Source organism: Hydra vulgaris, chromosome 12 (assembly GCF_038396675.1).
Source record: "Hydra vulgaris chromosome 12, alternate assembly HydraT2T_AEP".
Lineage (NCBI taxonomy): Eukaryota > Metazoa > Cnidaria > Hydrozoa > Anthoathecata > Hydridae > Hydra > Hydra vulgaris.
The window spans coordinates 78,237,501-78,258,731 of record NC_088931.1 but is presented as its reverse complement, the minus strand read 5'-3'; the positions used below and the strand labels follow the sequence as shown (position 1 = coordinate 78,258,731).

Here is a 21,231-nt window from a genome sequence, read left to right as displayed (position 1 = left end):
ATATATATATATATATACATATATATATATATATATATATATATATATATATATATATATATATATATATATATATATATATATATATATATATATATATATATATATATATATATATATATATATATATATATATATATATATATATATAGACACAATAAATCATTACAAAGTAAATCTTAGATTTTCATATCATTAAATACAATGCTTTCTCCCAAATTTGTCAGAACAGCACATACAGTAACTATTTTATCTCAGTTTGCCAAAATACTATTTGCAGACTCATCCTTAATATTTTTTTATAATCTTTAATGGTATGATACCTTTTAATATAGTGTATCTGTTTTTCATCAATCCAATTACTCGTTCAATATGAATTCTAACAGATGCAATTTTTCTAGATGTTTCAATTTCTTTGGCAAATAACTGTTTTTCCCCGTGTAAATGCAGGAATTAACAACTCAGCAGAACTCCCAGCAGCAAAGTCTTCTTGTAGAGTGAATCCACGATATCCACGATCTGCCAAGGTTTGGTCTCCTGGCATATGTTTTCTAAAAAATCCAGATTCCCGTGTAATTAGTAAATCCGAAGCTCTGCCTCTATAACATTTTCACAAAAAATTTATTGCCTTAAGAGGTGTACAGGAAATAAACACTTTAATTGTGCAGTGCCTTTTGTACTGGCTGTAAAATTGAGCCCTTGCTAACAGCGAAACTTCGAAAGAGCGGTGCTTCAACAAATGTCTCGAAACAATCAATAATAGATGTTAAACGTGGAAACTTAGCTTTGAAAATGCCAGGAATAGTGTCGAATATGTGATTTTGATCTTGCATTTTTATTAAAAAGTTAAGTTTCCAATACATTATATCAAGCCACTTGTAAAAATATTCAATTGCAGTTGTTTTGCTAATGTTAGATATATATGCAATTAAGTCAAAATTTAAATTTTGCTTTAACTTTATTATGGTTATAATAACCTGATCATAACTACTTAATTTTTTTGGTCTTCTGCTGTCAAATAAATCTTCACATACATAAATTATTGTCTTTTCTAACACTTTAAAGTCTAAGCCAGTCAACATCATGCAAACAGACGGATTTTGCTTCAAAGCTTCTAAAGAAAATGGAGATGCAGCTAACTTTGACAAAAATTGGTCTCCTAAATCAAAATCAACCTATGACATACGTTGATTTTGATTTAGGAGACCAATTTTTGTTGTGGTTTACTCTACCAGAATCATCAACTTTAGCTCGGTGAATAGCACTTTTCCACTTTATTCTTAAACTTTCTGTTGCTGGAAAACAATAAAATCTAAGCTCTGGATTTTTTAATTTATTTGTTTGACAACCAGGAACGCAACAGCTTTTTGGCATGGTTGTAAATCGTTTAGCTATACCGCTTAACTTAAAAACTCAGTTTGTTTTCCCCCGAACCATAATGGTTGCTATTTCCGTGTTTTTATGTGACGTCAAGCCGACTTGAAGGATCTAAAAATCGGCACTTAAAACGTCATAACTTTTTGTGGAATTGTTCGATTTTAATAATTCTTTCAATTTTAAAATATTCAATAGAAGCTCTTTCTAATGATATATAACAACCTAGAATTTAATCAATAAAAAAATTTCATGTAGCATACCTAATATAAGCTATACCTACATTTATAGATTCAGTCACTCTCAAACACAAAATGCATACATATAAATTATTATATTATAACATATATATATATATATATATATATATATATATATATATATATATATATAATATATATATATATATATATATATATATATATATATATATATATATATATATATATATATATATGTATATATGTATATATATATATATATATATATATATATATATATATATATATATATATATATATATATATATATATATATATATATATGTATGTATGTATATATACATATACATATACATACATATACATACAGAAATATATACGTAAACATACGCACATATACATTTTAGCTGTATTTTTACTCTTATTAATAGTTAAAATAGAGCTAAAATGTCTAAAACAAATACAACAATGGTGTCATAAAATTAAATTAAAAACTCTAACAAATTTCAAAATTTATATCTGAATGCGTAACTAATGGATAAAAGGAAAATATTTGTACTTATCAGCGTAACGGTTATATTAAAAGGTAAAAGAGTTTGAGTTTAAAAGTTTAATTAAAAGGTAAAAAAGCGTTTGAAAGAAAAAAATTAATTGCTTCAAGTTAAACTAACTCAATTCACTAAGACTAAACATTTACATAAAATATAACTACAAATACATTTATAAAACTTACGGAAACTTTTACGATTCAAAAACGCGCGGTATAAAATCGGTTAATGGTTGGCACGGAATGCCAACAGTTAGCCAACTGTAGCCAATACTGGCCCGTCAGTTGGACCAACTAAAGCGTGTTTACTGCGTTGTTAGTTTGCTTAACATGTTGTATTAATAAAATTACGCTTGGTAAAAGCTCTACGGGTTCATAAATAAAGTTTGGATTAAAAATTAGAGTAATAATGTTTGTCGTCACCAAGATATAAATTATCTGATCCTACTACAGTTATGCTAATTAAACTTTATTAACCATTATACTTGCACAATTCACTGTTTATATTGAGATTAAAATGTTTAAGCGAATCCCATCCACCAAACGTGGCATTGACAGCCATTTCTTAGTTTAACGTCGTTTATTTATAAAACTTCATTTCTTTTAGTTATTATATCCATGACTCTTATGATGACTCTTATGATGATTATGGCTCCAGCATCTATAAGAAGGATATATACTTCTTCTGCAATAAATTCAACTAGTTTATGTAATGTATGAAAAATCCAATATGAGACTTTACCTATAAAAGGAATAGTGTCAACAGCTTTTGAGGCTGACCACTTTAGAGAGTTTGAAGATGATCAAGATAACCTTTATTTTTTGTGGTTTCACCACCATCTTTTTCAGATCCATTACCTTCTTTTTTATCAGTCATTTCTTTTCCACCTCCTTTTTCATCAGTCTTTCTTTTGTCACCCCCTTTTTCATCACTCTTGTCCTTCGCTTTAGAGCATTAGATGAACTACCGCTAAAAGTTCTAACGAACGCGTAAATATTTGCACAAATAGCAAAAATTACAGCAGAGATTTATATCCTTGGTGAACATAAATAATTCTGATTTTTTACTTTAAAATAAGTCTATCATCTTAAGAAGTTGTACTAATGAGTTCTCGAATCGTATAGTATTGGCTTATAAGTTCAGTTGCAAAAATTTTAAGATTTTAAGAACAATTCTATCCGACTTATCTTTAGATTTACCTATCTCACTATTGCCATCTTCTGATTTTTTACCTAAAGTAAACGTTTCTTTTTTTTAAATACTGCTTACATTTTTTTAACCGTACTCATGGTTTTTCTCTTTTATTAAAATCTTAAAATCAAGTCTTTAGCTGATACTCAACTATAGATTGAAATTGTCGCATGTCAGTTTTTGTTATTTAAGCAGAATAAGTTTTATCACCCCTCGTACCATAAATTTAAAATACACGTGTTTTTTTGCCAACTCCACTTTCAGTCTCATTTATGTAAAATGTTCCCTTAATTTTAGTTTTATTAAATCTGAAATTTTGTGCCTCGCTAAGAGTTATAAATTTTTCAACAGTTTAGTTGTTGTATAATTTACTAAATATTTTTTTTTTTTTTAGGTGCCCCAAGAAGTCCTAACTGTCTTGTTACAGAGCACCGCGGAGGTGCATTTAACCAGGAAGTTCACGCCTCCTTCCTTACCGTGACGCGAAACTATGTCCAGAGCTCGTTTCGAACCTGGATCTCCTGCTAATAAAGCAAGCGCTCTAACCACTGCGCCACGGCCGCACCAATATTGATCTATGTCAGGTGTTGTACGATTAAAAAGCTTACTGTCCGTCCAAAATCTATTTTGGTTTAATTTGTTAAGTTCTTTACGAAACTAATCTGATATTTGATTTGGATTTAAATAATAAAAATCAATGCGTGGTATATCAACTTCTGTTTCATCCGAATCAATAAGATCCACCAGTGGTATTTTTTTTGGTATTACGCTTCTGCCATTTCACAATTAGTAATATATTAGATAGCAGTCTCACCGCAAAATATAGTAAAAATAACTTCAAGTTTTTAATCAAATTATGGCACTTTATTAGACCCTCGGCGCAACCTTACTACGGTATATGGTGTTCAGGGTGAAAGAAAAACGTCACGTTGAAAGACAAACCATCGCGTTAGTTTAAATCCGGCAACACTGGCAAATCCATCAGGTCAAACGTTTTCAATTCGTTTTCCAACTTTATCACCTTCAATGATATTTGTGTCGGGGTCAGTTCGTTTGCTTTACGACGTTGTTCTCACTATAGACCTTACAGCAAGACTGGTAGCAAATATAGGTCAATGCGTTAAAAGGTTAGTAGGTCAAATAAACTCACTATAAGAATGCAAGGTCAGAAAACTCACAGTACATTTTACTACGGTAATTATTGGAGTGTTCAAGATCTGTTTTTACCCTCATCAGTACAAGCTCTTCTAGACAGATTAACGCAAGGTATTGACGATTTGGCCAACCCAGCTAATGCAGCAATATCATTAGCATTTAGTAGAGGCTTAGCCCCCGCTGGGTCAAAGCAATGCACGCTTCTTGATTACGAAATGTTGAATAGTGGAAAAGTATTTCACACTTCTTTCAAATTTCAGATCAACTCGAACAAAAATTGTATTTTCTGATTAGTCGATGCTAAGCATTTGTTCTGATACTTCCAACTATGAATTAAATAATTTAGCTCTGCAGTACAGAGTTGTTTAAAACAAGCGGCTTGTAAAAGAAATTGTTTACTGCAGCGTTTTACGTTTTGGTCTTTCTCTCGAGCGAATTGTTGTCATCGACGTATGCAGCAAGATTCAACCTAAACTTTTATGGCTTTTCGATGTGAACATTGCATTTAACTTATTTATATTAAAACACGCTTTAATTTATGCTCCCCTGTTTACTTCTTTGGCAACGCAATCAGAAAAATCAAACTCAATGAATAAAACAAGAGCTGTTATTTTTATTAATTATTCTTATTATTAATTATTCTTATTATTAATTATTCTTATTATTAATTATTCTTATTATTAATTATTCTTATTATTAATTATTCTCATTATTAATTATTCTTATTAATGGACAGACTAATGGACTTTATTCAAACGGAATTCAACTTCATCACCTTGTAGAAGAATTCTAAAGGTGTCTGGCTGAGTAAGATCAAAATGAAACTAATGAAAAAAATATGTTAAATAGTGAAGATGGTTTTCAAGCTGTGACATCTTTTGGCTTTTATTTGCGTATCCAACAATTTCTGGTACTCGATTTCAAAAGCAGCTCCAATCAAACCCTAAGCGGATCAATCTAAAGCTTTATAATACTTACGATGGAATCTAAAATTCCAAAAACATTGTACCTTTTGCAATATTTTTTTTTTTTTTTTAATTTAGGTGCCTTAAGAAGTCCTTACGGTCTTATCACAGAGCACCGCGGATGAGCATTTAATTGTAAGTTCACGCCTCCTTCCTAACCGATGTCGCAAAACTTGCCCAGAGGTGGGTTACTACTTTGCTTTTGAGGCAAGTGCGCTACCACTGCGCCACGGCTGACATTTGAATATAAGGACTAGGACTGTGAGCTAGGAGTGGCCCTGACTATAGGCCCAAAATCTTAAAAAACTTTCATTTCTAAGTTACTTTTTAAAAGAAACTTATTTTATTAAGAGTTCGAAGAATATTTCCTACTTTTTACTTACATGTGTCGCATCAACAAATAACTAAGTTAAAAAGTAGTCAGTAAAATGCATCAACAAATCAACGAACCGCGAACTGTAGTTGGTTAAATGAGCACTTTTCTTCAACTAAGTCTACGTAAGTAAATATTAGTTACCAGATCTGATCCGGTTAGAAAACGGCTTACAAAAATTTTTTTGTGATAAACTTCATACATTTTTTTCATAATACTTATGTAATAGCTCAGTAGTAAATTAAATAATAACCTTTAAGTAATACTCTTTTTATACTTATTAACTGACAAGTATCATTAATAATATTTATATTAAAAATAACTTGCTTTGAAATCATATAATATGATATAACCACGAGCATGTAATCTTATAAAAACCCTTGTATATTATAAGAGTACTAGCGTTATTTTCAAGTAAGTGTTATTAAAATATGGTTTCACCGAACACAAGTCTTTTTCAAATATTTTAATTATTCTTTTTTTTATTTTCTATTTTTTACAGCATTTATCATGTTAGTACGCCAAACAAGTAGAAAATGTTTTTTTGTATCAAGAAATTTGAGTAGTAAGTTAGTGTCGTCGAGTAAAATAAACACTAAATCATATTTTAATTGCATTTTTAATACAATTTTTGATTTTCAACGCAAAAATATTCACTCACATCATCTTTTATATACTGATTGGGATTATTCAAAAGAACATGGTCCAGAACGTTGGCAAGAAACATGGCAACTTAAAAATTATCAATCTCCAATTAATATTGTCACGCAAAGTGTTGAATATGACAATAATCTAAAACCTTTAGAAATAATGAGAAAACCTATAGACATTCATGTGAGAAATCTTGGTTTCAATATTTCATTTTTAGCTGATAATCTTAAAAGCCTTGTGTTACGTGGAGGTCCATTGAGTTATAATTATGCATTCAGAGAACTGCACTTTCACTGGGGAGAAGTGATCAAAAATCAGTGCAATCTAAGCTGTGAGCATACGATTGATGATAAAAAATATGCCGCTGAATTGCATCTTGTCCATTGGAATACAGATTTATACGAAACTGATTTACAAGCATTAAGATCCAAGGATGGCATTACTGTTCTTGGAGTAATGATAGATGCAAGTGACTCATATGAACCAAATACAGAGTTTAATGTAATTATCGATGCTTTTAAAAATGTGTTGTATCCTAATGATAAGCATATGATAAATATATCACCATATTTCCTTCTTTCTTCTCGTGTTGAAAATTACTATACATACTCTGGTTCTCTAACTATTCCTCCGTTAAGTGAAAATGTAACATGGGTATTGTTTCCAGATCCAATTCAGATTTCACTTGATCAGCTCAAAAGTTTAAATATTACTTATTCGGTTGAGCCAAACAGCCACAGCAAACCAATTCATTTAACTTCTGATGGATCTCCAATTATTACTAATAATTCTCGACCAGTCCAACCTTTGAATAATAGAGTTGTGAGATCATCATTTAAGAGTTTGATTTAATTTATTAATGTGTGATATATTGTACTTTGAAGAGTGCAATTAATTACAAAAATATATTTAGTATGTTTTGTAACAAAACGTTTGTGAAAAGTTTCTCCAACCTCCAGCAACTTTAATGGTTTAACACAACATTAATTTGTTATTGCTCTGTTGTTTTATGAACATCGAATATATATATATATATATATATATATATATATATATATATATATATATATATATATATATATATATATATATGTATATATATATATATATATATATATATATATATATATATATATATATATATATATATATATATATATATATATATATATATATATATATATATATATATATATATATATATATATATGATTTTACTAGATTTTTATTAGATATCAGTGTCGTGGATATTTTAAATATAATGTATTGTTGCTATTTTTATTTGTTTAAAATTTTTCTTTTACTTTCATTTAAGTGGTTTTTTTTTAAATTCACGCTTTGTTAAAGATTTTTTTGTTATCAGGTTTTTATATTTTGAAAAAAAAAATTAGAGTAACAAAATTAGTGAATTCGAAATTAATTTTTGATTAAATGTAAATGTAGTTATACATCTTAGCTTAAAACAATGTAATAATAATAATATATTGTTATTATATTTATATACGCTGTTATTAAAATTATAATAATAATAACAACATTATGTTATTATTATAATAATATGTTATTTTAATAATAATTATTATTATAATAATAACAAGATTATATTTATATTTGTTGTTATTATTATTATTAATAATAACAACATATATAAATATAGTAATAATATATTAATATTATTATCACACACCTGTTTAAAGAATTCATTATATATAACTTAGATTACATTTTTAAGATCAATGCACAAAATAATTACGCTTCAATGTATATATTTTTTGTTTGTTAAACTGTATTTTTGAGGGCTAATTTTATAAATAATAAGTATTTTCGTCTTAATTTTTTAGAATGTTTCATGGTACCATTCTCATTTTTCAGAAGGTGCCTTTGTTTATTGTTGATAACTTAGAGGATACATTGACAACGTCTGTGTCGAAGAAGTGGGGTTAACAGAAAATAAAAATTGTTAGACTTGACTTGTCCGTAGAACCCCCTTAAGACATCCAGCCAACCAGAACGCCCAATATGTCCAATAACCTGCGTACGTATGAGAAAGTCCGTAACCTGTGTCCAATAGACAGTTATAAGTTTTGGATAGTCTTAAAAAAACGTTTTTATTTACAAAATACTCTTTTTTATTAACAGCATTAATGAGTGTTGAAGTTAGAAACTTTGTTATATACAAAGGGTATGTAACAAAGTCAATGTTCTAAAATATTTTTTATCTCTTGTAAAAATTTTTTTAGTCCTTTCAAAAAAATTCTTAGTAAATAAATAAATAATTTAAGAACTTCATGCCCATATTACACCGTGAGCAGCTGTGAGGTAATGGTGACCCACTTGCCTCAGAAACAAAGAGTCTGTGGTTCAAGCCCCGCCTCTGGGCAAGTTTCGCGACATCGAAACTTGCCCCGAGGCAAGTTTCGATGTCGCGATTATATTCGACGACGGTCGTGCAAAAAAGCTTTTGCTGTCATTTGCACAACCGTCACGAAGGTTTTCTATCCTCAATAATTAGAAAAAAGTTATCGTGATGAGTTAAAATACTTTTATCATTGGTTATTGTATATTAATGGATTAGTGGATACCGATTAACAATTTTATAATCATAAGCTACGTCTTTGCTGTTCACATCATTATGATGAGTGCTCAACAAACACAATTGCGAAAGATGTTTTGAATCAACATGAGCAATAACTTTTGTAGAAACATCTTTTGTGAAATGAATATTGGCATTCTGTTTTTGCCTTCATAAAATTTTATTTAACGTTTAATTAATCGTCATTTTTGAGCACTCAGCAAATCTAGTTGTACTGTTTGCTACGACAATTGCAATGACGAATTCCAATATCATCATCTAAGTAAAGATAACTACAAGAAATACAACACAATCTGGTGAATATCAAAAATACAGTTATTGGTGGGCATTTTTGTGCGTTTTACTTTTGTTGTTTGTTGCCAAATTTCGTAATTGATTGTAAATTTCTTAAGAATTTTTAACAAAAATACTTCTATACTTCACTGTTTCACTAAAAATGGCTCATTAGGTATTAATAACTTAAACATTAAACTTTCTCTGAAAAACCTGAAAATCTCCTGGAATTTGTTTAAAAGTAAATCGCAAATTTAATTATGCTTATTTTTTTAAATTAATTACTTCGATAAAAAGTTTCCGAAGTTCTTATTTGCAACAAATAGCTATTATTTTGTTTCAGATGAATACTTCTCCTCTACTTCTCCGATTTATTCCTTGCGGTTAACTAATTAGTTAGTAATTTGATAAACTATAAATAGATCTTGGTTCTGGCAGACATCCTGATTCATGCCAAGTCTCTAAAAAGGTATGACGTCAAACATGTAATTTAAAATACTAAAAAATTCTTAATATATTTAAAGTTATGACGCATGCTTCTTATGTTTAAATATATTGTAGGAAAATAATTTATATTAGCAATTTTAAATTCAAACTAAACTAGGGTCAGAAACAAGATATAACGGGTGATGCGGAAGTTATCGGACAAATCCTAATTTCATTATTTGAGCATAATAGTTAGTTTTTGTGGTTTTATGCGTAGGCATAAACGTTCTATAAAATATAAACTTTATTATTTGAAACACAATTATTTAAAATGAGGTTAAATGCAGCTGAACGAGAATCTTTTCGAAAGCGACTAAAATTGTTTTTTGTAAATAAACCTATTATATAAAAAAAAAAATCGTAAATAATTTTGAAAAGGAACGATTTGCTCGAAGTACAATATATGATAACCTAAAAAGACTTAAAACTGTTCAATCGTTTTCTGATAGAAAGCACCATGGTTGTCCGACATCTTGGACTAGAGAAAAGAAAGCCGAATTAACGAGACTTGTCAACAATCGAAAAGGGGTTAGTCAGAGAAAAATAGGTATTAAATTCGGTGTAAATCAATCGACAATTGGTCGTCAGTTAAAAAAAATGAATATTAAATATAGAAAACGTGAAAAGACTCCAAAATACACTATAGAACAACAAATAAAGGCAAAGAAAAGAAGCAGGAAAATAGTTAACCAACTCTATAACACATAATCGCTTCTATTCATTGATGACAAAAAATACTTTTGTTTTGCAGGGGACAACATGCCTGGAAATTCTGGATACTACACAAACAATAAAAAGACATGCCCAGAAAGTGTTCGTTATATAGGAAAAGAGAAATTTCTAAAAAAATTATTAATGTGGATAGCCATATCTGACCGTGATATGTCCGAGCCATTGTTTCGCACTTCCAAGGCTGTAGCGATTAATTCATCAATCTATATTAATGAATGTTTAGAAAAACGACTTCTTCCATTTATTCACAAGTATCATGGAGACTTTAACTATTTATTTTGGCCAGATTTAGCAAGTTCTCATTATTCTAAAGATTCTCTAAATTGGATGGACCAATATGTCTATTACATTGATAAACAATCCAATCCCCCAAATGTGCCTCAAGCACGACCAATTGAAAATTTTTGGGGACATTTGGCACAGAAGGTTTACGAGGGAAATTGGCAAGCTTCAACAGAGCAAGTTTTGATTGATCGCATTAAACTAAATCTACAAGAAATTGATTTAAACTTTTTACAGTCGCATATGAAAGGCGTCAGAGCAAAATTGAGATCAATTGCAGATGGTGCTGTTTTTTCATATAAAAAATAATATATTTTTATTAAAAGATAAATGCTTTATTTAAAAAAAATATATTATAGTATTTTGTTCTTTTATTTATAAATAAGTTATTGACGTTTTTATTTTGTCCGAAAACTTCCGCACACCCGTTTAGTTGATAAAAAAAGGTAAATGATTCGGATAGTCCAGAAAGCGAGTTAGAAAGTTGACTATTTAAGTTAGAGATTGAGAAAGGCAAAGTTGTAGGCCTTAATGCCTGCAGAGTTAATGACACTAGAGCCAAGCCATTCAGTTTAATGTTTTTGTTGACTGAGCCAAGCCATTCAGTTTAATGACTAATAAAGTCACCAACAACAACGATATTGGGTGAAGCTTATGGAGAAAGGGCTTGGTTAATTTAATCAGAAATAACATCGAAAAGAGTGCACTCTTGAGATAAAGGAGAGCAATACAGAATAAGGAGAAAGGTGATAGACTGAAGTGGTGCTAAACGAAAGCACATAATAGAATAGCTTGTGGATTCAAACTTAGTTTACCAACAAATGGATAAGTTCTTACGAATGCAAATGCCCAGACCAAGCGCGTGACTATTGGAGTCTACAAATTAAAGGAAGATAACCATCAAAATTAAAATCACAAGATGGATCAGCCGAACTCAAATTAGTCTAACAAAGAGCAAAAAAGTTGGTCTGGTGAACTTTGCAAAAGATTAGACTCATCAGAAGAAAAGATACTTTGAAGACCATGAATATTAGTGAATGATAGGTTTAGAAAACTTAGTAAAGACGATGATATTTGTGATTAATAGTTTTTGCTACTTTAGTCATATTTAAATTTGTTTTAAAATTTGATTCAAAGCACAGATTGTACTCAGTACACTATTTAATACTCAAAGCAATTGCCTCATTACTATTAATATTAATTGTTTTCCAAATTCAGCCTTAATATATTTTTGTAGATATTGTTCTTGGTGGGTGATTATCTAATAGTTAGTTTTAGTTTGCGTACTTTTTTATGACTAGCCTATAATAAAATTCATTTATTTCAGTTTTAGGTCTTACTTTATCTGCTGTCATTGAAACTGTTATTCGCACGAAACCTAAACTCCAGAAGTGAGAACTTTGTTCATGAAAATTAATATTCATATAGCGGAGATTTCGAAGTAACATGTGTTTCGGAGTTTTAGAGTTGAGAGAAGGTTGTAATCACAATTAAAGTAGCCTCCTCAATTGTAGTGACTTTTCTTTTGATGTTCCTTCAAAAAAAATTTATTTTATTTTTCCAAATTGTGTTTCAACGCTTTATTTAAAATAAACTAATCAATAGAAGATACAGTTAATTTTAAATTCTCTTCCAAAGACGAAATTTCCTTGCCTAGATAAAAATTTGTACGCTTAAATATTGCACTTCGGAGAAGTCTTTCACGTATAAAACAGGAATCCAAATTTAAAACACCGAGGAACTTAAAACTAATAAGGTTTGGTGCTACTCCACAACTTAAGTGCTTAAAAAGCCAAGTGTTTAAAATGTTAATATCTAAGTTAGCTTTGCTTAACTTTCTCTGCAACTTTTTATGTTTTCTAAAATGTTTTTTTGAAAATTGTTTACATTTTAGTGCAATGTCTTTTACTATGTTTCCAAAATTTTTTTTTGCACAAGATGGTAAAACAATTGAGAAATAAGACAAATTTTCTCGCAATTTAATTGAAAATTTCTCTTAATTCGCTTATTAATAAAAAGGATTTTTTTTAACAAAATAAAACAACAATACATGTTTCGACTATAGTTAGGGGTGTTCCCGATGACGGTTTTTTAATTATCCGACCGGATATCAAATACCCGGATATTTAAAAATTATCCAGATAATGTAATTAAAATTTACTTTATAATGATAAAATATTGCTAAGATAGTTTTTTAAAATTAATGATTTGTGATTTCACAGCAATTTGCATTCCATGTGAAAAGCAGATAAGCAGGGGATGTAATAAATCTGGTCAGAAGTCATTTTCCTCAACTCTATTGCATAAACATGCAAAAAAAAGTTTATTGTAAATTGTATGAAGAGGAAAAAAGAATTTAATATTGAATCTTCTTCAGATGCACAAGGTAGCTCAAAATGTATTTAATTCTAATCAAGTGTATTTTGTAAAAGCTGCTCAAGGAGTTGATGTTTTCTTTAATCACTCAATTATAGAAAAAATTAATGACGCTTTTAGTTATTGGGGAAGAGAAGTTTCAACTGCTAAAAGAATTTGCACTTAAGTTACTAGTACCACCTGCATCCGCTGTATTTTTGGAAGATTGCTTTCATTATTTATGGTAAAAAGTAATCGAAGCTACCTCAAGTGGAGAAATGTTAATTTCTCTGCGTTGAGGTAAAAGAAATATAAATAAGTGATAAACTGATGAATTTGTTGCGCATATATAATTTTAGTAGCATTTTAATAATAAAAATAATAACAAAATCGAACAAAAACCATAAACATTATATTATTTAAAAATATAACATTTCTAGATTTCTTTAAATTTTCAAACAACATGAACATGAAATATCCGGTATATAAAAAACTGGATAAAGTTATTATCCGGCCAGATATCGAATACCAAATAATACTCCCGGATATCCGGAACACCCTAACTATAACATAGTCATAGGTTTAAAAAACTTATTTAATTCTATATAGAAATATTCTATGGTAATATAATATAAATGGCAAATTTTTTTTATTTATAACGACATAACTAGGAATAGCAAAAAATACAATAAAAAAGATATTAAATTATTTAACAAAATTATTTAACGAAACGACTTAAAAATGGTAACTAATATGTGAAAGGAGATATCTTATAATGGTTTAACTGTTTATTCATATCTGGATTTTTCCATTCAATAAACAAACTTTCATTAATTTTAAGCTCAAATTTATTGAAGGCAGAATCCAAATCGAAAAACCGTCCTTTACGGGGGATGCGGGTGGTATCTGACAAATCTGAATTTAATTTTTTAAGCATAATAATTTGTTGTTGTGATTTTATGCGTAGGCGCAAACGTTCTATAAAATATAACGTCTATTATTTGAAATACAATTATTTAAAATGAAGTTAAATGAAGCTGAACGAGAATCTTTTCAAAAGCGAATCATTTTGAAAAGCAAAATGTTTTTTGTAAATACACCTAATAAAAAAAAGAAAAGAAATCGTATACCATTTTGAAAAGAAGGATTTGCTTGAAGTATAATATATGATAACCTAAAGAGACTTGAAACTGTTCAATTCTTTTCTGATAGAAAGCAACCTGGTTGTCCAACATTCTGGACTAGAGAAAAGGAAGCCAAATTAAGGAGACTTGTCAACAATTGATAGGGGTCAGTCAGTAAAAAATAGGTTTTAAATTCGGTGTAAATCAATTAACAATTGGTCATCAGGTAAAAAAAAAGGATTATTAAATATAGAAAACGTGAAAACACTCCCAAATACACGTGAAAAGACTCTAAAGTACATAGAAAAACAATTAAAGGCAAATTAAAGAAGCGGGAAACTAGTTACCCATCATGAAAAACAAAAAAAAAACATGCCCAGAAAGTGTTCGTTTTATAGGTAAAGAGAAATTTCCAAAAATGTGGATAGCCATATCTGACCGTTGTAAGTCCGAGCCATTGTGTTGCACTTCCAAGGCTGTAGCAATTAATTCATCGATCTATATTGATGAATGCTTAGAAAAACATCTTCTTCTATTCACAAGTATCATGAAGACTTTAAATATTTTTAACCAAACTTTAACCAGATTTAGCAAGTTTTCATTATTCTAAAGACTCTCCAAATTGGATGGACCAATATGTCTTTTACGTTGATAAAAAATCCAATCCCCAAATGTGTCTTAAGCACGACCAATTGACCAAGAACAAACTTTTGGGAACATTTGGCACAGAAGGTTTACAAGAGAGATTGGAAAGCTTCAACAGAGCAAGTTTTGATTGATCGATTAAACTGAAACTATAAGAAATCGATTTAAATTTTTTATAGTCGCTTATGAAAGGCGTCAGAGCAAAACTGAGATCAATTGCAGAGGGTAGTGTTTTTTCATTTAAAAAATAACTTATTGTTATTAAAAGATATATACTTTATTTAAAAAAAATATGATAATAGTTTTTTTTTTATTTATAAATAAGTTATCGAGGTTTTTTATTTCGTCTGATAACTTACGGCTCACCCGTTATTATAACTATCAAAACAATTATTGTTGGCATGGAGATGTTTGTACATGTGTGAGTTTTTGTCCTGTAGTCTTCAATCATTCGTGTTTTGAGGTGGCAAGATGTTTCGCCTATATAACAGGAATTACATCTTGTGCATAAAAAAAATGAACGGCAGAATGCGAATAAATCTGTAAAGTATAATAAAATAAATAAAAACTAAGACATATAGTTAAAATGATTTTATAAGAAGGTAAGATGCAAAAACTAAAAAATAAATAAAGATATTTCTAATGAGTTCAATATTTAAATTTTTTTTAATTTTATATATTTCTTTTGTAAAGGAGAAGGGGATGCATTAGGACACTTTTTGTACTGTTTGACAAAATGTTGAAATTTTTGCTCAAAAAGATAATTTACTTAGTATTTTTTTCAAAAAAGCAAACCCCATCTTGTTCAAATAAATTATTGTTGCTTTTTTTTCTTCTTAAAAATAAAGCTACTTATTGTCATAAACTACACCACAAAAGGGGGTAGTTTTGGACGTCATTGGGGGAGTTTACGAAATATATTAGAAGACAAATGTCTCGTTTATTGAGCAGGAGTTATAAGCTATTATAGTGGTTATAAACAATTGCTAAATTAAGAGAAATATTACCAATAACAGAAATATTCTTATATAGACCTCAAACTATTAAATAATTTTCTTGTATATTACAATCAAACAAACTAAAATAAAAACGCTATTCAATTAATTGAGATTGAGATGAACTTAATATAAGTTTTTTTTTAACCCAATTAAAAAAATTTCATAATGTTCAACCAAGTTTGAATGTGGAAATGGAAAGTTTGGTGGAAAAGTTATCACTTTTTATTTTTTATCATTTACAAAGCTTTTTATTCTGCAAGCCGTAAAGATTTATATGGTTGAAAAAAAAGTTATCAGTTTGCCGATGAATCTCAATAACATTAAATTTTGTAAGCGTTACCCCTGGTATCCTGTTACCCCTGTTATCCCTGTTACCCTGGCGGTCTGTAGACAATGCAGACCTTAAATAGTTCTTTTTAAAAATCTTTATTTTTTTTTAATTTATTAAAAGGTTACAACATAAAAGTTCATTTTATATTGTACTATCATGAGCTATATACAAAGCTATATATATAGCTATGCATAATAGCTATGTATAATTTAATCATTTATCAGAAAACGGTATGTTGTATCTAAAATAGATTGGTTTGAAAAAAAAGTTAAAAAAAATTTAACTGAATATGCAGAGGTTGAAATAGCAAACCGAATGTGAATTTAGTACTAACTACTCTACATTACGAATTTTCGTTGATCTGTTTATCAATTGAATAAATCGAAAAATATTCCTATTAATTTGCCAAATAGTTGTGAGTCCAAATACATCTTGAAAAGGTGTAGTAAAAGGTTTGATATAACTACGATAAAAGCGTTTGTTTTGTGGACTATACCTATAAATGATGTGTTTGCAATAAAGTATTGGAAGTTGAACTGGCATGTTCGAATTCTCTGCATTACTAAACAAGTTAAAACTATCAATAACTAAACAAATCGATTAGTTATTGATAGTTTTAAAACAAAGTTGACCTAATTATTTGCTGTATATAAAAAATTGTATACAGCAAATAATTAGGTCAACTTTATTTTGTTAAAATGATACTTTGTATATTAGGTAGATTAAATTAATGTTATTCCCTCTCATTTTGCTTGTGTCAAACATTCATGTTCATTAAGTTACAGTTAATGGAGAAAAAAATGAACTTATTATTGAATTGATTTAGAAAAGTTATTGAAGTAATGAATATTTAATAAATTTTATTATATAAAATTAAGTCTACATCATTCAAAATTTGTGCTGGTACTTGATTTTTTTCCACGTCTTTTTAACTTGCATTTAATTTTCATAAAAAGGTTATTTTGCATAATATTGCATAATTTGCATGATACTGCATAATTTCGATATGATAAATTAGACAAACAACCTTCCTTTACGGAAAGTTGTTGGAATCGTAATAGTAATCAATCAAGGCGTTTTCCTAGATTTATTTACATTGTAAAACACCGTTTTTACTTTCCACTTTATTGAATCAAAATTGTATACTTTATTTTTTTAAATTTAATGTTTCTATTTTGTAGCAAAGATTTACCAGTTAATACAAATAAAAGTGTTACGGTTATAAACCAATTTGATATCGTTTCTGAATCTAGAAACGAGTAAATTTTGTGGATTTGTGTTTTCAGAGGTTGTAATCTCACGTTAAAACAACTTTTTACTTTTACTAATAAGAGGTCTCGGTAACATATTTAGAAACGTTATACAGACATTTTCTCGATTAAGCGGTAATTATAAACCAGGTTTTTTTTTTGGAGGAGCAAGCTTTTATTTTTGGAAGAGCAAAATTGTAAACGATACGTTTTTAAAATTTTTTCATAACTAAATTAATCTGGGCTAAAAGTTGAGCTTGTTGCTAGAGCATTTGATACAATAGATTCAAATAAAGATCTAATAGAGTTAGCAGAAGAACGACAGAAAAGCTGAAATAATCATATAAGGAAAAACGATGAAATATAATTGATCCATACTTTGTATCAGTACATAGCAACATATTGGCCAATTATATCACAAATAATTTTTTTATACGTAAAAGATAAAACAAATATTAATATTGATAAGGTAAACACACGTATAAAAGTGCTGCCTAAATATTATTAAAGAATTATATTTTGTGGGTATCTTTTATTTTAAAAATTTTGTATATTTAAGATATTTTCAAATGTTTTCAACATTTTCAAAAAATCACACTCGGAAGCTCGTATATGTTTTCTCTATTATATTCATAAAAAAAAAACTGGCCATTTCCAACTTATTCCTATTTACATAAATATTTTGCAAACAAAAAATGGTATACATTAGTAATGTTATCAAAGAATAAATTAAGTTTGAAGCGGAATCACGCACCGAACAGACAAAAATGCAAATATTAGTTACTAGATAAATAAACTTTAGTACCTCGGAAAATATAAGTTTCATTAGCATACTTTTTTTTTTAATTATTTTTTAGATATTAGTAACCCAGCTAACATTGTCATACGGGTACCGTACGGTGCCCATACGGGTGGTCATAACGGTATCCCGCCGAATCTTGGCCGCGGTTTCCATATGGGTATGCCCGCAGGGTATCCCGTATGGGTCCCAGGTCAAATCCCATGCTTTAAAACCGTAAGGGACCCGTTTGGGTTTGCAACTGGGACTCATATGGGAAACCCATCGGGAAACCACTGGACCTTGGCCGCCGTTTTCCTCTGGGGCCCATATGGGTATGCCCGCCGGGTATCTCGTAAGGGTCCCACGAGGTTTACCCATTGCAAATCTTGAAAAACTATGTTTAAATGTTTCAAATTTACAGAAAAAGCAAATTTATATATAACTTGATTGGTTTATTTCAAAAAAAATAATTAAAATTACAGTCGAAATTAAGCAAACTTTTAAACGATTCTTTAATCGTGTATCGAATGCTTTCACGGTTAACTCGCGAATGGGAAGCTTTTCCATTGTTGTTTAAACGACTTCTTTGAAAACCTCTTTACACAATATCTCGTTTCACTATGACCTGTAAAAAAATTAAAGTTAACTGTTAGTCTTAAATTTTATAGGTAACATAAATTATTTTTAATATGTTATAACTAATGTATAAAAATATTATAACTAAATAATAAAAAATGTAATTTTCAACATCGAAGGTAGAAAAATATAATCTTTAATTTTATAATCGACATATATTTGAACGTTTTAAAACGTACTTGTAATAAATAAGCACATGCTTGTGATTCATATAATAAATTGATAACATTCCTTTAGTTACTGATAAATAAATTCAATAAAACTATTATATAATTTTGTATATATATTGAATATAATTTATATATATATATATATATATATATATATATATATATATATATATATATATATATATATATATATATATATATATATATATATATATATGTATATATATATGTATGTATATATATATATATATATATATATATATATATATATATATATATATATATATATATATATATATATATATATATATCTTATACTGCTGATTTAGGTGAGCAGTGTGACGTCATACTGAAATAGCCTGCTGCCGGGGCTAATAATTTTTAATGTAATCTTTAAAATAGAGCGAAACTTTTTTCATTTCACACTAAGGTTTTATCAATTAAGACATCAGAAACCTTATCACGGCTGTTTCACTCAATATAAAAACGAGCGTGACGTCATGAGTTTATCACAAAAAAAAGTATTTCCGCATAAAAAGTATAAAAATTCACAAACTTTAAATTAATAGTAACTTTTTTATATAAATGCTTTCATCTTGCAATTAAAAAAATATAAAAGATCTATCTTTCCTTGTTAAATAAATATTTACATTAATTGGTATAAAAATAAATATTGCCAAAATATTTTTAATAATTTAGAACCACTTTTCTAATTTTAGCATATTTTCCGGAAAACATGAGTTGGACCATCTAAGATTTCATAACATAGCTTTGTGCTTGATATTTGAAATTTGGAACACTTAACCCTAAATGTCCATTCTATCAGATTCCTGCGTCATCCTAGAGAATTTTTTACAAAAAGACTGTTTTTAAAGCATTTATATTTTTTAATTGATCGTTTTTAAATGCAAAACGTAACTTTTTTGATGGATGACGTAAGTTAATGAAATTTCAATCTTTTATGCAAATGAAAATAAAAAAATTATTTTACGTGCCTTCAGCTATGTTATGAAATATGTTTTCAAAAATGTCATGTTTTACAACTGAATCGATGTATACAAAAACATTTTAAGTCATAAAAACTTTTTTTAAGTCAGACAACTTTAACTATGTATAACACATATATATTTCACAAATTTTGATATATTTTTTAACAAATCTAATATTTAAAGATGTCAAATAGCACCCAGATTTTTTTTTTTTGAATTTATTAAAGTAATAATTTTGGATTTATTTAGTTTTTTCTCATTCCCCGAAAAAATAGTTTTTATGACTTAGAACGTTTTTGTATACATTGATTCAACTAATCTTGTTAGTTTTAGGCGTACATTTGTGTCGACGTTTTTTTGCGATGACGTAACCTTTATGCGTTACGTCCCAAACTATTTATTAACGAATATTCTCCAAACAACTGTTTCGGCGAGTCAATTTTTGAAGTATAAAAGTAAACTAAGTTACGCGGAACTTTTCTCTTTGGATTATCAAACTAATATCAGATAAGTTGTTAAATCCACTTTTATCTAGTACATATATTTGTTAATTAATATTATTTTATTTGTTTTTATTATATTTATTAATAAGTCAATATTATTTTGATAACAATGTATTCAATTGAGAGGGAAATTCTAAAACAACATATTGGATGGAAAAATGGTTGGGAAGATAGGTGTAACTTTCCTTCTGTGAAGCGATTAATTAGGACAGATAAGATCAGTAACAATGTCATTTCCATTTTAATGACAGTCTTTAAAATAAGAGGTGATTTATTTAGTTTTATGAGTTTTCTTTTGCCAATTGATTTTGATGCTAGTAATGACGAGTTTGATAAAATGTGCCTTAAAGTTAACACGGCAAAAAAAGAAATATAAAAAAAATTTTAAAGCTATAAAAAACGAAGAATTTTTTAAAATGCAACTGTCGCAAGCACCACCCAAAAAAAAAAATCAGCAGATGCAGATGAATTTTTCACTTTAAATAACAGTCAGGAGCTACTGAATCAAATTGATCAATTAACTTCTGAAAATAAAACAAATATGGAGCAAATAGAAAAATTTAAAATGCAAGTATTTAAGTTGGAAGCTGAAATTACAGATTTAA

General features: G+C 28.4%; 2 protein-coding genes and 2 long non-coding RNA genes across 4 annotated transcripts in view; 3 read left to right on the top strand and 1 right to left on the bottom strand.

The window, feature by feature from the left end:
* The first annotated feature begins 6,067 nt into the window (after positions 1-6,067).
* LOC100200587 (carbonic anhydrase 1) lies at positions 6,068-7,516 on the top strand. Its single transcript, XM_065814541.1, has 2 exons — positions 6,068-6,241; positions 6,330-7,516. The coding sequence occupies exon 2, from the start codon at positions 6,338-6,340 to the stop codon at positions 7,328-7,330; it is 993 nt and encodes a 330-aa protein (XP_065670613.1). The 5' UTR covers positions 6,068-6,241; positions 6,330-6,337; the 3' UTR covers positions 7,331-7,516.
* Positions 7,517-10,589: 3,073 nt separating this feature from the next.
* On the top strand, positions 10,590-11,153 carry LOC136088376 (uncharacterized). Its single transcript, XM_065812081.1, has one exon. The coding sequence runs from the start codon at positions 10,590-10,592 to the stop codon at positions 11,151-11,153; it is 564 nt and encodes a 187-aa protein (XP_065668153.1).
* Positions 11,154-18,759: 7,606 nt separating this feature from the next.
* The window catches only part of LOC136088520 (uncharacterized), a 25,116-nt gene continuing 22,644 nt past the window's right edge, over positions 18,760-21,231 (bottom strand). The window contains exon 2 of the long non-coding RNA XR_010642230.1: positions 18,760-18,953. This is a non-coding gene — a long non-coding RNA (uncharacterized LOC136088520). The remainder of the gene's footprint in view (positions 18,954-21,231) is intronic.
* The window catches only part of LOC136089030 (uncharacterized), a 1,524-nt gene continuing 771 nt past the window's right edge, over positions 20,479-21,231 (top strand). The window contains exon 1 of the long non-coding RNA XR_010642725.1: positions 20,479-20,892. This is a non-coding gene — a long non-coding RNA (uncharacterized LOC136089030). The remainder of the gene's footprint in view (positions 20,893-21,231) is intronic.

Coding starts and splice junctions, on each gene's coding strand:
- LOC136088376 (XM_065812081.1), top strand. CDS start 10,590: ATGCCTGGAAATTCTGGATACTACACAAACAATAAAAAGACATGCCCA.
- LOC100200587 (XM_065814541.1), top strand. CDS start 6,338: ATGTTAGTACGCCAAACAAGTAGAAAATGTTTTTTTGTATCAAGAAAT.